Source organism: Mauremys reevesii, linkage group 19 (assembly GCF_016161935.1).
Source record: "Mauremys reevesii isolate NIE-2019 linkage group 19, ASM1616193v1, whole genome shotgun sequence".
Classification (NCBI taxonomy): domain Eukaryota; kingdom Metazoa; phylum Chordata; order Testudines; family Geoemydidae; genus Mauremys; species Mauremys reevesii.
This window is the reverse complement of record NC_052641.1, coordinates 19028756-19045753: the sequence shown is the minus strand read 5'-3', so window position 1 is coordinate 19045753 and position 16998 is coordinate 19028756. Positions and strand designations below refer to the sequence as shown.

The following is a 16998-nucleotide window of genomic DNA, read 5'->3' as shown; positions in this document are numbered from 1 at the left end:
AAGATGAAGAAAACTACAGCTAAACAAGGGTTTGAACAAGCTATTTGAAAGCCAATTGTTCCTTCATTTACATGCCAAGCGTGGAGTGTGATGCTCTGTTGGTTTTTTCTACAACAGCTGATGACATCAGATGCAAGCAGAATAAAGCCTGCGGCGTACTTGAATTCAGGTGTCCCTCCTGGAATTATTGATGATGTCAGAGAAACTAAATGCCACCTTTCGACCTCAGCAGGTCAAACCTTTCAGTTCACCTTTACATTAATCTGAGAATATAGCTTTACTGATCTAAATTACCATGTGTGTCACTACAAAGCCACTCTTAACGACTGTACATAAATGTATAGCGTTGCACGTCACCGTATTTGCATTGCCGTGCTTATCCAAATGCCAGGCAAATTAATTAAACTTTTCTGTGATAAGTCAGGGGAAAAATGCATAATATGCAAAGCCTTTTTAAAGCTTATCTGCCAGGAAGGGCAGTGAAGAAAAATGCAAAGCTCAGTAGAGAGGTTTTATTTTTCCCATAAATGAAATACCAAACAAACGGCCATCTATCTGCTAGCATGCAGCATGCAATGTTGATTGAAGCATAATTATAACAGCAGCAAATGAGTTGGATCACCACCAGCTGAAGAAAGGCACCCAAAAGAGGCAAAACAGAACGTTATGAATCACTGCATCCAAAAATTTACATTGGAAGAATATACATTTTTGCTGCAGAACATCCTTTATGCAAACTTTCCCAAAGGACAAAGAAAACAGCCATATTGTCATACCTTCTTCATGCCTCATCATTCTCCTTTGGTGAGAAACAATGCTTACATCTGCATAATAAAATCCTTTAAAATTGATAAAGCGGTATGCATATAAAGAGAGAGAATACACAACAGGGTAACTAGACAGCCAGGAGCCACTCCTTGAGTCACAGCCACATTTAGCATATGGTTATCTTGAGGGCTTGGGCAAAACGTTGCCTGGTCCCCTTGAGTTGCTTTAGATAAAGGGCAGCATCAGTGGGGATGCCATTCTTACTAGTCTGCTAAAGGCGGTAGATGTGAGTGTGCTGCATACACGGGCATATACAGAAAACACAGACGACTTATTGAGTTCCCAGATTCCCACTGACTTCAATGATGTCAGGATTTCACCTTCCTGATGAAAATGAGCAAACAAAACAGCCAATAACTTTGGCCACGACTAGCCTTCCTCCAGATATGCACACACCAAAACTGCACTGGAATTCCCTATTGCTGTGCAATAGTTCTTCATGCTGGGAGTGTGATGTTCTAAGAAGGAAAAGTAGAATTTATTCTCGGCGTTCTAGGTGGAAGAACAGATAGAAGTGCTGAGAAAACTGACCATTGACCTAAGCAACTGTAGTGTTAAATATTTTCCTCTGATGAAAAGGATGAATCCTATTCAAATTAAAACATGTGATATCACAGACCTCGAATAGCTTTACAATGTAATCAGAGCACAGACATTTTAAAATTTGGGAAGTAATGAGAGAGAGAGAGAGAGAGAGAGAGAGAACATGGACAGTTACCATAAAAGTCCAGCAAAGAGCTGTCCAAAGAAATAGACTATCGTTCCCCTCTTAAGTGGCAAAGGCAAGATCAGAAGTGTAGATCATTGGAGTTACAGAGGGAGTATGACCATTGGGACTGCATGGAAACCAACTGGTATGACTTTGCATCTTTTTCTCCATTTTCCTATACTATAAAAGCAAGTGCCAACAATATGATACTTTCTTACTTGTATTATTCTGTTGATACACAGATGACCTCAGCAAATTGTTACCACTCTAGAGTGGAAGTTGAAATGTCCTAATCAGAAGTCAATACCCACTTACCTGATCCTGCAGCTCTTACACACGCAAATTCTCCACTGATTTAAGTGCACATTATAGAAGTGTAAGAGCTGAAGGATTGCTCTCATTGTATCTGTTTGCTGGTGTCTTCCCTATGCATGACAGAGTGATGGGGGGAGGGGAGGGAGAAAAAGAGAGAGAGAAGCAGAATGGGTGGCCTTCCTGCAATTCATCATTAGACTGATCAGTCCTGCTCAAAAAGGTGTTGATTCCCATAGACCTTCCCGTGTAGTTGAAGAAACACAAACCGTTGGAATAAAACATGTGGCAACATTTCCTCAGCTACACAGAAGGGTTTAGATGAACCAACCAGCAAGACAGACTCAGGACTAATGATCTACCCAAGGTTTCCAGCTACTTACAGTTTCACCTCTCTGTCCGGGGTGACCAGGCAATCCATCCTTCCCTGGTGGACCCTAAAGAAGAAAAAAGAACAACAAGGAATTTGAACAGGTTTCCAATAGTACCCCGTTAAATTGTACCATACTGGTTGGTGTGTGCATAGCAGTACCAACGCTTTCCACCGGATGGAATCAGATCTGCTCATGTTTGGACCCAGCCGTCCAAAATGCTGAGTATCCTCAACTCCCATTTGTTTCAATGGGATTTGGGCTCATTCAGAGCCTTGCAAGAGCTGGCCCTTTTTCACAGACCCTCCAAAGATGGTGAAACCAATGGAGAGTCTTCCTTTAGATCAAAAGGTGGAGAATAGGCCTGACTCCACCAGAAGAACCCCCAAAAGAGCTTCTCTGGGCACATTGCTGTTGTAGGTGTAAAGGTGATGCAAAGAGAGGGCTGATGGTTTGTAAACGTTATGGAGTCCTTAGGGAGTGGATTGTATATTACTAGCAGCATCTTGTTTGGTTAGTTAAAATCCCAAGCTGTTGCACTATTAACACGCGTGCCTCTCGAATGCCTTTTGTTGGGTATGTAACCAATTGTCAGTGAAGAAGCTAAGACTGAACTGGTGAAGGTGATAGCAGCTGGATGGAAAACGCCCAGCATATTTCTTTGCTCATTCTGGAAGGGGTGTTACTTACAGGGGGGCCTTTTGGTCCAGGAAATCCAGTTGGTCCTTGAGGTCCTGGCGGTCCCTGGGATGCAAAACAATCCAGTAAAAGTGCATTAGACGTAACACACATTTTATTGTGAACTAGCTCAGGAGTTTGGAAAGCAAATTGACAAGAGACATGTAGCACTAGCCTTGCTACCAAAGAAATATCAGTAACTTGCATGCAGTAACTGAGTAAACTTGACCCTTAAAGGGAGTGCATAAATGATAAATACCTCTGGGCAAAAGTACCAAAGCCTTTGGTCTAACTGGAAAAGGGGCTGTAAATCATAAGTGGGTCTTTAGACCTATTGATCACCTCCCTCCATTTCTGCAATGAGATCTTTTCCCACCAGGGTTGATGTGGAAGGTAGATAGGAGTTACTAAAATCTGTATCTCAAATACGTTATGAAAAGACTTACTAAAACAAATTGATCTTATGACTTTAGGGGCATTTCCCTCTGCAACAGTTTAACTGGGGAGTACAGATATTTTCTAAGCTCCAGTAATTCAGCATGTTTACAGGTTTCAGTTTGGCTCTTGCCTTTTTTTCTGGCCATCAACAATTCCCTCCCCGCCTCCCTCACTTACACACAATGTCAAATATGGGGTGTGTAACTAAAAAGCACAGACATTGTTTTCTGTGAGGAAGATGAATGTAATTTTGTCTTTGCCCTTGGCAAATAGACAATTTACAGGCAGAAACACAGAAACAAAGGAAAAAAACAAGACTCTCCTATTGTTTGGACTGTTCCCAAGCTATACATTGTAGTGATCACCTGGAAAAGGGACACAGGAATTCTGGAGGTGCCATGTCTCCAGAGAACTAGCGCTCAGCTTTGTTAATGGACGAATGTGGATAGCTCTTTCTCCCTCTTCCTTTTCACCATGGGTGACCTTCGTCCCTACAGAGTCCAGCACCTTGACTATACACCACTGAAGTCTCACTTCAGCCCTGTCTTGAAGGGATAAATGGGATTTAAGTGGTACCTAGGCTTTGTGCTGGCTGCCTGCACAAGGGTGAATTTCATCCCTTATTTTTAACCAGAATTTCACATTTTTGAATGACTTTTGGTGAGCTGTCCACAGATCCCAGTTTCAGGTAGGTACTGGCAGGACTCAAGATCAGTTTTGTGGTTAAAGATGGCCTGTTCTAGGCATGCTTTTTCTTCTTTGCTAAAGGAACAGCCATTTCAATTGTTTCTGCTGTAGCGACATCTGGATTATCTTACCCTTTCACCAGGAGGACCAGGGGGCCCATCACCACCAGAGTTGCCCTTTTAAGAATAAATAAAACACGGTATTAACAATCATTTCAGCCACTTCACACAAAGATCCTAAATGGCACCAGGCAAAACGGGGCCATCACTCAGCTTCTGTCCCTGATCCTCCCCGCCGCTTTATTAATAATACTGTATTGGAAACAATGGCCTATGACAAATGAGCAACAGACTGATTCACCTCCCCCCCCGGCTGGCCCCCTCCGAACCCTTGCATTGCTGAATACAAATAGATAATAGATAATGTCAGTGGGCTTAGGAGATTTCTACCAGATAATAGTCTCATTCTGTGAGATAAATGCTGCGGCAAAGCCAAAGTACTTATCAAAAATTAATGTTGACACAAAGCCGAGACATTTATTTTTAAAGCAGCCAGTGCTGCTGCAACAATGTTTCATTACAAAGGCTTTATTGCCATTATGCCAAGCGATTGATATTGACTTAATCAGTTTATCTAGCGGATTCTGGCACAGCAGAGCGGCTTACCCGTGGTGTAATTGACCCTCTGACTCCTGGCTGGCTTAGAGAACAATGCCTATTGCATGCGCTAGCCAATGGGAGACCATCAATCTTCATAAACAGCGCTGTTTTGTTTAAAGAATTCTACAGTTGTGGTCATCTGAATCAGTTCCTGTTACCCTACGGTGAAATCTGCTCCTTTGCAGAGGGGCCAATGAAAGGTCTATGTATCACCTGAAGTTCTGCTTAAGTCCTCACAGAAAGGACTAAGTGGGATGTGGGCTGGTCCTCAGCACGGGGGTGAATCTCACCGTGGGAGAATAAAAGCTCCTGAAGGAACTGAGTTTATGCACGAAAGGCACACCCTCTTCCCCCACCACAATGTGAGCCAGGCACATTTTCAGGAGTCCGTAACTATCAAGATAGCTTACACCCATTTTACAGTCGTGTGTCGGGTAAGGAGTCAAAGCGTTTAAGATCAGCTGAAGTCTGGGGTCCGGACTAACAATCTGAAGCCTGATTTCGTTGTTAGGGAGTGTCATGCCCACCTCAAGACTGCAAAATAAGGATGCGGGTGTGTTGTTTTTTTAAGAACTTTTATCAGGGAATAACGACGTGACTAGCTGACAAATTCTGCTTATTATGTAAAGAAGCATTAAGTAACAACACTACATAGCACTTCTATTTAGCCTTCTCTCAAATGATTTCAACATGAGTTGATAACTCAAATTAATTAAGTCTTCCTATAACCCTGTGAGGCAGGTGAGTATTATTATCCCATTTACAGATGGAGAAATGAAGGCAGTTTACGTGACTTTCCCAAGGTCACGTTTTGGGGTCGGCGGCAGTGCTGGGAATAGAACCCAGGATCCCTGTCTCATTGTCTCTAAGCAGGAGACATTTGGTTGGGTAATGATTGTTAGTTACTCCAGCCTTTCATAGTGGAACATTTTCTCCGGAGGAAAGGAATATGGATAGTACGGGACCAGGAATTTTACACGCAGCTATTCCTTAAAACACAATGATATTTTCAATTACATTCAAAGGCTCCTAAAACCTACCTTAGGGCCAGGCTTTCCAGTGCTGCCCCTCGGACCTCTTTCACCGCGTGGACCCTTAAAAAGACACAAATGAACAAGTCATCCAACGTTCCAGCACTTCCTGCTGCACAAGCGCTAGTCTGATTCTCAGGCCCTGATCTAGCATAGCACTTCAGCACATGAGTAACACTAAGCCAACGAGCAGTCCCACTGAAGTCAATGGGATGACTCATGAGTTCAAATACTTCGCTAGAGAGAAACCTTAGCGTGGGCCAAGGAAACCAGGTTTGGCTTTGGTAAAATCTCAGTAGTCAATTTACCAAAGCAAAAGGCAGGCTCTAGGTTCCACTACCCCCATCCCATCAAAATCAACTAAAGAGCCAAACCCTGCTCACTTTATTCACTGGAACAGTTCTAGAGACTTCAATGAAATGGCTCACACGGGTAAAACATGCAGGGTTTGGGTCAGAAGGTTTCAGTTACATACATCTCTATAATGGTTTGGATCTGGGTTCCATTCTACCCGAACCACCAATGTTGATGGGAGATGAGGGAAAGGAAAAAGAGAGGAATTAGGCTAAAAATATTCCAGTTCTGGCCCGTCTCCATTTGAGAGACACTGTAGAAAAATCAAGGAGGGAATTAAGCTGATTCATAGCCTCAGCAGATGCAATCAACACAGGTCCACTGAAGACACTGGATGAAATAAATGGCGAAACTTCCACTGAATTCCATAGGGCCAGGATTTCACCCATTGATTTACATCAGTTCAGGACCTGGTGCCAGTGTATGTTTTATATTTTTAAGTGGAGATGAGCCACATTTGGATACCTGGGTTTCAAACTTTCCTAAAATCTAAGGGTTTGGTTTTGGTTGGCCTTTCAGATGGACAGGAAACAGTTTGCAAAATTCAGATCTAGAACTATATTTCTAACACCCCCCAGTTGCAGGAGTGAGATCTGGGGTTTTGGTTTGGGTCTTCCACTATGGGGAGATTTCTAGACACGAAGGTGCCTAACTCCTAATGGTTTTCACTAGGATCAGGGCACCTACCTAATTCTTCCACCCACATGTATAATCTTAGAAACATGCCTTTGGAAGGTATTGTTAGGAAAAATGCATGATTACCGTTGGACCTCGTTGCCCCCTTGGACCTGGTTTGCCAGGCGTACCCTGGAATCAAAGAGAAGACATCTGTAACCAACTACACAACATTTACGGCTGTGCTGCAGCATTCATTCAATGGCCGAGCTCGCATGGAATGAACACACCTGTGGGGTCACTGAACAGGAAACAAGCAGATGACGGGCCCCAGCAGCTTCTGTGACATAATTTTCTTTTGATTTTTGTTTTCAATAAAAGGAAAACAAGGGTTATGCAGAGTGAAACCTCAAATTACATTTATTTGCCTTTTGTGATGTTTGAACAGGCTAGATTGTAATCTGAATGCTCTGATGAAACTTGACATGATAATTGGAACTGGCAGGTAGAACATCTGTTTTTCTCCTCTCTAAGCTATACTGATTCTCAGGAGGGTATTATCTTTCACAGAGGGATATGGTATTTATTTATTTAAAATCTTCTCCTGCTCAAGAGTCTCTCTTCACATGCCTTACAATGACAACGAACAGGTAAATCCAGAGGAACAGCTATTTCTAGAGCTGGTCAAAGACATGTAAACCTATTTCTACAAAAAAATGTTGATTCCTGAAAGTTGTTTTCATTTCAAAGCATTTGAAATGGGTTGATTTGGGATTGTTTCAGAGGTTCAAATTGCTTCTTTTTCCTTTTAAATCTTGCAAACATTATCAAATCAGTTATAGAACTTTTTAAATCTACCGATCAAAACATTTCTAACACGCTTTGGTAACACTGTTGATGGAAAAAAAGGCACTTTTTTGTTTAGAAAAATGTTGACAATTTTTTATATGAAAAAAGTCATTAAAAAAGGCCATTTGTCCATGAAGAAAACTGCAGTCTCTAGGGCACTGACATCAAAGTGAATCCACTTTGGATCAGGCCCCTAGAAAGGATTCTGGCAGAACCTGGGGAGCAGCAGTTAAATGCCCAGCTGATGAGTCTATATCCCGACCAGATGAGACCACATTCAAAGGACAGGGGACCGTTTATTCTCCAGGCCTATTCAAGATTTTGGTCTCTACCAAATAGAACGCCAGTTAGTACCAGCTGCAGTCAGCTGTCCAAGAAGGACTGACTTCTGTCCACCAATACATCTCACTCCAGTGAACAGTCACCAGGTGGGAATAACTGTTGGACTAGATATGAATGGGTGACCTAGCTGTGAAAAACACAGTATCCTATTACAGGTTCTTGCACCAGCCAGTCCCTTTCATGAAATAGCAAATAAACACAGTTAAAGAATAAACTTAATTACTTACAGCAGCTATTTCACTGTTTTGCTGATCTCCTCTTTTCCCTTTGCATCTACTGCATTGCACCTGGAAAGCTTCTATTTCCGCCAGGCAATACTAAACAACGGTGGGCTGCATTGTATAGATGCGTGAAGGCGACAGGTTGATTTAAGTGGATGTGGGTAAGACTTGTGTAGTTAAATATTTAGAAATGACAGCAGCAGCACTGGAACCCTGACCTAGGCAATTATTTTATGCAACACCAGCCAATTAAGCTGCCCCACATAGTCACACGCCTTTCTTCATCTTTGCAGACCTGGTACTAAATAAGTCATGTTTTTGCAGCAGTGACAACAGCAGGCTTATGAGATCTGACAGATGAACTCAGTTTCCTGTAACAGGAGACTACGATTAAATCGGACAGGAAAAAAACAGAGGTGGCTGGGTCCTAAATCTAACATCATATAAAACTCCATTACCATGGGCCTAGAAGAAAAGGAGTGGCCTTGTTCTTTCTCTCTGAAATCGATGTTCTGGTTAATGTCAAGTGATCAACAAAACAGTAGTGGATTGAATGTTCTTATTTTGGACCAGTGGTCCAATATTATATCTGGCCATAGATTCAGACGGAAGAGAATGAGTGACATTTCTCCCATGTTGGCATTATAGGTGCTTAAATTACTGCTTTTGGTTTTCTGCCCCAAATCCACCATTTCCAAATTGTGACTTTACTTATTTGGCATTTATTAACCATCGGAACAGGCGTTAGAGCATGTTTGGAGTCAGTTTGTTTTTAAGTCTACTAAAATGAGCCGTGTCGTATTTTGCTGGTCATGAATTCACTTTTCCTGGAATGATCATCACAGTAACACTTCAACAACAACAACAAAAATGAAGAAATTTCCTGGCTGGCTTCTCTTTAAATACAGGGGGCTAAATTCAGACATGGTGTAAGTGGGTACATACATCCTCATTGCCGCCTATCATATGATCCTTTGTTAAAACTGCTGATGCTATACACAATTTTTGCACTGCTTTTCGCTATTGTTAATCATTGATACATCACTGTGCATTGCTATTGCTATTACTAATCATTTATATTGCACTGTAAAGGCACACCGGCCAAGTTTTTCAAATATGTATGCCCAAAGCAATCCACCTAGAACAAGATTATTATTTAGGTACCTTTAGACATGGGTTTCAGAAGTGCTGAGAACCTACAGTTCCTACTGGAGGAGGATAATCTGCTAGGACTTCTTGTTCACCCTTCTAAGAGCTGTGGAAACTCAGACTTTGAAAAATCAGCAAAGGTGGGTGAAAATTTTTTGATTAAACTTTTTTTGTTGAAACTGAAACTTTTCCCAGAAACATAACAGTTTCAAGAGAACTTTCACTGAGAAGATTTCTGAGGTCCAGGATGGAATTTCTGGTCCAAGAGAGAGACCACAATAGCTTGGTGTTTAGGGAACTCAGTCGAGAGGTGAAAGACTCAGATTTAAGTCCCTGCTCCAAATCAAGCAAATGGGAACTTGACCAATAGATCTCCTACCTCGCAGGTGCATACTCTAACCACTAAGCTATTAGCTATCCTGGAGCACATCTTTCTTGCAAAATATTTTAAAATGTCTTAATTTCATTCTACATCAAAACAAAAACAAATCCAAAAAACCTCAACCTTTTCTGCACAAATAGAATTGTTGTTTTCCAGCCAGCCCTATAAATCAAGCCACTTATTTGGGTGTCTAAATATGGATTTATGGTGAGATTTTCACACTGCCTAAGGGAGTCAGTGAATCAACTTCAACTGGCTTTTAATAGGAGTAGGAGACAACTGCCTTAAGTGCTTTAGAAAAATCCCACCCATTGGTGGCCAAATTGGAACATGGTGTTGGTCAATGAGTCTAATCTCCTGAGTCAGGATGCATCATGTGAATAGAGGTTTGCAGACACCAAGACCACTGAAATTCAAACTCAGAGCACGTTTGTAGAAACGAGCCCTTGTTGAAACATCTGTGCTTCTCTCCATACTACTCAAGATCTTAATAAATGCATTCATTTGTATCATTTATAATTTGTTTAGTCCAGGAGTGAACACAGGACCTGGCTGTGACCTGAACAGTAATAAAAGACAGCGCCAGCCCCAAGCACTTCCAATCTGTGTGTTGTTAGTATTTATGATTTGTGGTATCCCCTGAAAGCTACAGCCGAGATTGTGCTAGATGCTGTACATGCACAGAGTCAGACACATTCACGGCCCCAATGAGATTACAATCCAAAGAGACAAGGCTGGGGAAAAGGCAGCATTATTATTCCCATTTTATGGATGGGGAAAATGAGGCATAAAGAGTTTAAATGACTTGCCCAATGTCACAGAGGAAGTCTGTGGCAGAACCAGGTATCAAACCCAGATCTCCCAAGTTCCAAACCATAAAAGCCATCTTTTTGCTCAATATCAGCTGAAATAGTCTCTAACTCATCGTTAGAAACCAGGCTACCCTGAGAAATCCAAGTATTTTAGACGGTTGTTGGCTTGTCTGTTGTGATTATTCTAAACTCGTTTCTTTTGGGTACCAAGGAAGCAGTGATTTGAATGAGGAGAGTGCTGGGGGGCTGTCAGAGGAATAGCAGAGTCAGGGGGCAGCTGAGAGGAAGCTGCAGAGATGGGAGTACCAGAAAGGAACACATGGGGTTTCCAGGCTGGAATCACTGGTGGAGCACTCGGACCTGTTGACTAATGTGCCTTTTTTTCTTCAGAGGCATTGATGAGTTCTCATTTGTTCTGAATGCGCTTGATTCCAAATCCGTTTGGTCCATTGGGAAGGACGGAGATACAAATAAACGCTCCGGTGTATGTTTTAGTCCCTGTGCTTGCTCTCTTTGAAATGCCAGCCTCTCTCTTTGAATAACCAGGCAGCCTCCCATTCCTTTAACCAAATCAGCTCAAGGTCTTTCCCAAAAGAGATGGATTTAGGCCCTGTTTGCTAAACTGATTAGTAGTGCAATTGCACATCATTATTCAGTGGGTTTGACCTAGACCTCACTGAAACATTGCTTCTTACTGAAGCTCAAAGGAAATGTATCTGCCATACAAAACAGATCTTAGATGAAGCTACTGTCTAATGAGCATGCTGCCTGCTATACGCACTTGTCAAAACTATCAATATATTTAACATGCGAGAGCTAAAGGAAGTCATAAGAAGTCAAAGGTCCTTTTTTCTGAAGCTTTGTGGTACTGTTGTATAGTTTAAACAGTTAGGAGAGGTCTCTCAAGGGTTGAAAGCTTTCACATCTCTGTATGTTTTCAACAGCATTGGAATTTAGCGGTCGGCAATGGGGGTCAGAGAGGTCTGCAGGGTCTGCAGTTGGTGCTTATATGTTTCATGTGCCCTTTTTTTTTTAAATGACTCAAGAAGCCATTTGGGTAGCTTAAATAATGAGTTGGAAAGACTATTTCAGTCCCTGGATGATGGAAATACCCTAGATAGTTGCCAGAAGCAAATGCAAATAATAAATACATAGAAAATCATGAAAATCAAATACAAATTCAATTTGGATTTATTCCAATTTACCTGTGAGCTACACCCAAATGCAATGGCCTAATAGGAAAGGAAATCTGTCATTTACATGGATATTCCCTTGTCACTGGTGCTGTGTCAATCACACAGGGTTCAGGGAAGCTATATCATCATCACTGAGCCCTGCAAATACTGGATATATTTTACCAATGATGCTTTCTTAGAGCAGTGCGCCCAGATTTCATTTCATGTACTCCATGTTCTGTTATTTTAATCAATATACCAACGTCTTCCTTGCAAGCTGATTATTTTGAGTCAAGCTGATTGAAAAACACCAAAACCTGTGAAAATGTTCATCGGTGTTACACAACTGCATCCAGCTGTAATTTTGAAGAACCCAGCAGTTCTGGAGGTACATTAGGCTGTTTCATATAAAGAACTGATTTGTCAACAAGTGTACCACTACTCCCAATACGTACACACGCTAAGGGCTAGAACTAGCTTCAACTGCTGAACAGTTTGTAAAAATGGTTTAAAAGGATGAACTGAATGCAGGGCAAATAATAGATGGAGTGCTGATATAGCCAAACCAGTGACCATGTACAAACAGCATCTTCTTACTTAACAGAGTCGATCCCAGTAGGTGGAATTCACCCCAGTATGAAGCCGGCAAACCATTTAAGTTCCGTTTAAATGCTTCTTGAAGGCTTATGTGGACATAGGCCTTTGGCTGGCTTTCCTGCATATAGCATTCACCCCTTGTCTCTTCAGAGTCCTAGCTACCCTTTTTACTGCTGTCTGCCTGGTAGAGCCAACTAGCCATGGAAGGGTATCGATATCAGATTTGTTAGCGAAGTTTCAAAGGCAAAATCTTAGTACTGGTAATAACGTGTTGGCCGGGTTGACCGCAGCTTAACTTTCCCATGCCAGGTGGAGTTTCAACTACAGAAACCATCTCTTTTTTTAACATGTAAATTGAACAGCTCATATCTGGACTTTCTGTGACAATAAACAAGGAGTTGCACAATGTCATTGGGAAAGAATCTCTCTTCAGAGCAGAAATCACCACCTTTTTTTAAACAGCTCTCAGTTTTGCACATTCATTTCCTCCTTTTCATGGACGATGAATCAGAAGGGTTTAGATCTCCTCTCCTGGCCACTCCTTCCTTGGCCTTTTCAGTGTTTATATGGTCAGATTTCAACCTGAACCATTATAGGTCTTGAAATATATCTTCCCGCCTTTTGAAAGAGCTAATCCAATTTGACAGTAATGCAAAAATGGTGGAGCTGGAGATCATTTCTGGAGCACTGGGGAAAAAAAACCCTTCAGCTCTGTCTAAACTGAAAGAGTTATCAGAGCACTGGAGATAATTAGGCGGTGCTTGCACTGATGGCTTGGTCCAACTCCACATTGCATGAAAAGTGACCTTAAAAGGTTTGTGAACCTAGCAGTCCCATTGTAATTCCTGGTGGAATAAAATTAGCAAACAAAACTAAGGAGGCCCAGATCCTCAGCTGGTGTAAACAGGCTTGGCTTCCCGCAACCACGTGCTGCTGTGTCAATTTACACCAGCTCAGGATTCTGGCCCTGGGATCTTCTTTTTGCATTTCAGATAGGCGGCTTGGTAATTACAGGGCCACGCTGACTTCTTGCCTGTCATGAGAGCCACCTTATTCCTGCCTCCCCCCATCCCAGTACAGCCGAGCGGCTCAGCAATCGAGTCCCTGCCAAAGCGGGGTGGGAGGGAAAAGGAGACAAATTTGTAGTTCGCAATCAGGAGATGAAAATTACTCAGTGGAAGAAAAGAATAAAAAACCCCTCAAAGATATAAACTAAAATTAGGTGGCACAGTATTAACTCTGTGCAAAGTGATTTATATTCTCTGCGCTCCTATCCAACATGCCTGTTAAAAGTAATTTGTATTTAAATGAGAATAAAAGGGAAAGTAATGCTAGTCACTTTCCTAAACACCCCCACCCCTGCCCTTCTTCACTGTGACACATCCGGTGCACAGAACGACTTTCTGCTTGTTCTCTGAATCATGTAACCCAAGCTTGTTTTGCATGAAATAGACCCTTTATGTTAGCTAGCCAATGCCCTGATACTCCTTCATTACAAGGGATGGGCAAACAGCTACAGGCTTAGAAACCCAGGTGCATCGGGCTTGCAGGTGAGACACCCACATTTTAAGGATCTGATTTTGAGCTCGTTTGCTGAGCTGTAAATCTGAAACAGCTCCATTGAGTAAAGGGAAGATTTTATTAGAATTGCTCCAGATTCATGCCAGTCTAACTAATCTAGCTCCAGAAGCTTATCTGAACCATTGAACACCTCTTCTGCATAATCAGATTGAGGAACGGGCTCCTCGATCAGCTTTGCAGCGCCTCCCATTTCTGTTTGGGTCAGGAATGCCATGTGGCGTTTCTGTTTACAACCAAGAGTGTACGCATTTGTACTGCACCTAGCACAAGCGGGTTCTAGCCGGGATCAACCTTTGGGCTTTATGAAAATATAAATGATAAGTAATAACACCAGCTCCCACACAGGAATCAGGCACTGGAAAATTAAAAATACCTGATATTTAAAAAAACCTTTCCACTCTGAATTTTGAACTTAAAATTTGGCTCCTGCTGGTCCATACTGCACCAGAACAGATTCACCCATCTCTAATCATTACTGTTAATTAAAAAGTTCCTTGTGCCCTAAGCGGCATCTCATGGTGTGGGAAGGCTCAAGATTCAGAAAGAGCTCTTAGAATATCCCCAGGGAGAAATATCCAGCGTTTAATTGACAAGCTGCCGTCTGCACTGTTAGTTGCCCTGTCACTGGAATCCATCTCTCTCAATAGCTAAACTCAAGATCCTTTCTCTGCTTTCGGAGCTTGATGTGCCCAGAGTCGATTTTGATATCTTCATAGGGGCTTTCATCTCTTAGACTGAGAAGAGGGTGTTCTTTGGTTTGCCATGGATAGGTGAGCTTCTCGTGACTGCAGAGAGGGTAACCTCCTCTTATGATCAGCTTCCAGTTTGACACTATTTCCCTACTCACAGTGTACGTGCAGGTCTCTTGGTTTCTGTAGGAAAACCTAGGAAGAGACTCCAAGGGACTCCCAAGGGTTGTTAACACTCAGCTTTAAAAGGGATCTTCTCAGCAACGGTTATGTCTACGCTACGAGCTGGGGAGGTGATTCCCCCTGCTTGTGTGCACATACTCACGCCAGCTCTCATCGAGCTAGCATAGCTCGGAGCCCTGGGGGTGTCAGCAGAGGCATGACTTACCCATGCCAAGTAAAACCACACCGGAAGCTGGTGCACTCAGCACCAGCCATAGCTACACTGCTATTTATACTTGTGCTCAGTCAATAAGAGCGTGAGCGTGTGCACACGAGCAGGGGAATGCGACACAGCCTTAGCCACCAGAGGGAATGCAGTATCCATCTGGCAAATGAGCTCAGCGTTGCTCCAGGCAACAAATATTTTTTTGTCACGCGCTATGCGGAGTCCATTCACAGAAGGGCCAGTTTTCACTTGCTAGACCATCTCTACCAGGTGGGCCTGGAGATTCTGAATGGCACAAGCCTTTCACGGATGAAGCACAGAATAGGCCAAAGTCAGCCCTGGTGAAAGCAGGGACAGCTCCCCTGGAGTCAATGGAATTACAGCAGCACTGAATTTAGCCCAGTGTCTGTCCTGCTATGACATCACATTTGTGATCAATTGTGACCAAAGGGGAGTTCATCGCCAGGATTGACGGGGCATGAGACAGAGAAGGCTCTGACTGCACTGGACTGGGCAAATGCATGTGAATATGTAAGGAATGATCTTGCTTAACATTTAGACACTGTAAATTTCTTAGGCAGCTGGTTTGTTGTGCCAGACACGTCCTGTTAGTGGCATGGAAATGGAATGAAAGGGGATTATGTCTGAGGACGCTGGGTGGCTGAGAGACAGGAGTCTTTTATTTTCTTACTGAAAACTCCCAAGCTGGGTAATGCAATGGCTCCGTCTGAGCTCACAAAGATGAATCTGGTTTTCATTAATGACTTTAGACCTTTTCTATGCTATGTTATCTAGCAGATATCTGGATTTCATTTTCTGCTCGTCCTCCAGCTCTGATCTTCTGGGCTCATTCATGGATACTGTGTTTTCTCATGCTCTTTGCTCGATAGCATCGTTGATTGGAATAATCTCTTCAAGGGTTTATCTCAAAGTTCATTGGGTTTTGTATGAAAATCAGCAAAGCAGCCAGACAAAATGGCTCTTACCCTTCCACCCTTCTCGCCGTTGGCTCCTGGGAATCCTGGGAATCCAATTGAACCCTGGGGGGAAATAAATGAGAGAAGAAGGTACAATGAGCTGAAATTGGCATTGTTCTGGTCTACTATTTTAGAATGAGGGCCAGATCCTCGGCTGGTGTAATCTGGTGGGATTACGATGGGACTATGCAGATTTATGCTGGATAAGCATGTGGCCCTTGGTAGCTTGCACTGCGCCCTGCTCCAAAGTCCACTGATGTTAATGGGAGTTCTGCTTATTTCAATGGGGCTCAGATTGGGCCCTGTATGATCAATAACTGTGTTTACACTGGGGTTACACCACAGGTGGGCAACCTGTGGCCCGTCAGGGTAACCTGCTGGCGGGCCGCAAGACTGTTTACATTGACCGGCCTCGGGCATGGCCGCCCGCAGCTTCCAGTGGCCACGGTTCGCCGTTCCCAGCCAATGGGAGCTGCGGGAAGTGGCGCCTGGGCTGGGCTGGGCAGGGCAGGCCCCACAGACCTAGGAAGTCATGGGTTAAGCCAGGGCAAAGGGACTGGCTGGCACCTGCCTGGGGCTTGGGCTGCCGCTAAAATTGCCTGGGGCCAGGAGAAGTTTGTGGTGCCGAGCAGAGGCAGTGGTGGGGCCGGCTAAACCACTCGGCTCCTGGCCAGCCACGGCGTTCCGCAGACAGGCCAAGAGCTACCCGCTCTTCAGCCAGGAGCTTCTGATCCACAACCACATGGACGTCGGCTTCTGCAGTTACACAGGCTCATCTTCGGCTGGGCTTGGGTGACAAATGGCTGGGCCACCCACTTGTGGCCATGCCCCTGGTAGGAAAGCTCGCATCCATACTCCTCCCTCAGCCCCCCGTGGTCTTACGGATACCTTCTTGTGCTTACATGCCAGCTAGAACGTGGCCCTCGGTATATTAAGTAGGGGCATGAATATGGGACAATACTGCACCCTGGCTTAATATGGTTAAGAAGTGGAGCATGTTTTCAAATGAGTTGGTCCAATGTTCCTTACCCAGAGCGACATCACTGCAGGGTACAACAATAGTGATCACCTAGGTCTACCATTTTTAAAGCACTTCAGTGACTTGCGAGCCGAAGCCCCATTTTCCAAAGTGACTCCCGCATTTAGGAGCCTAT

At 43.4% G+C, this 16998-nt stretch overlaps 1 protein-coding gene and 1 long non-coding RNA gene across 2 annotated transcripts in view; one reads left to right on the top strand and one right to left on the bottom strand.

Annotated features, from left to right (window-relative positions):
• The window catches only part of COL5A1 (collagen type V alpha 1 chain), a 238371-nt gene that overhangs the window by 42919 nt on the left and 178454 nt on the right, over positions 1-16998 (bottom strand). Inside the window, exons 32-37 of the mRNA XM_039506169.1 lie at positions 15854-15907; positions 6830-6874; positions 5723-5776; positions 4155-4199; positions 2911-2964; positions 2233-2286 (exon numbers count right to left, since the gene is read on the bottom strand). Of these exons, the coding sequence (XP_039362103.1) occupies positions 2233-2286; positions 2911-2964; positions 4155-4199; positions 5723-5776; positions 6830-6874; positions 15854-15907 (306 nt within the window). The remainder of the gene's footprint in view (positions 1-2232; positions 2287-2910; positions 2965-4154; positions 4200-5722; positions 5777-6829; positions 6875-15853; positions 15908-16998) is intronic.
• Positions 15317-16998, top strand: part of LOC120386658 — a 45226-nt gene continuing 43544 nt past the window's right edge. The window contains exon 1 of the long non-coding RNA XR_005589836.1: positions 15317-15398. This is a non-coding gene — a long non-coding RNA (uncharacterized LOC120386658). The remainder of the gene's footprint in view (positions 15399-16998) is intronic.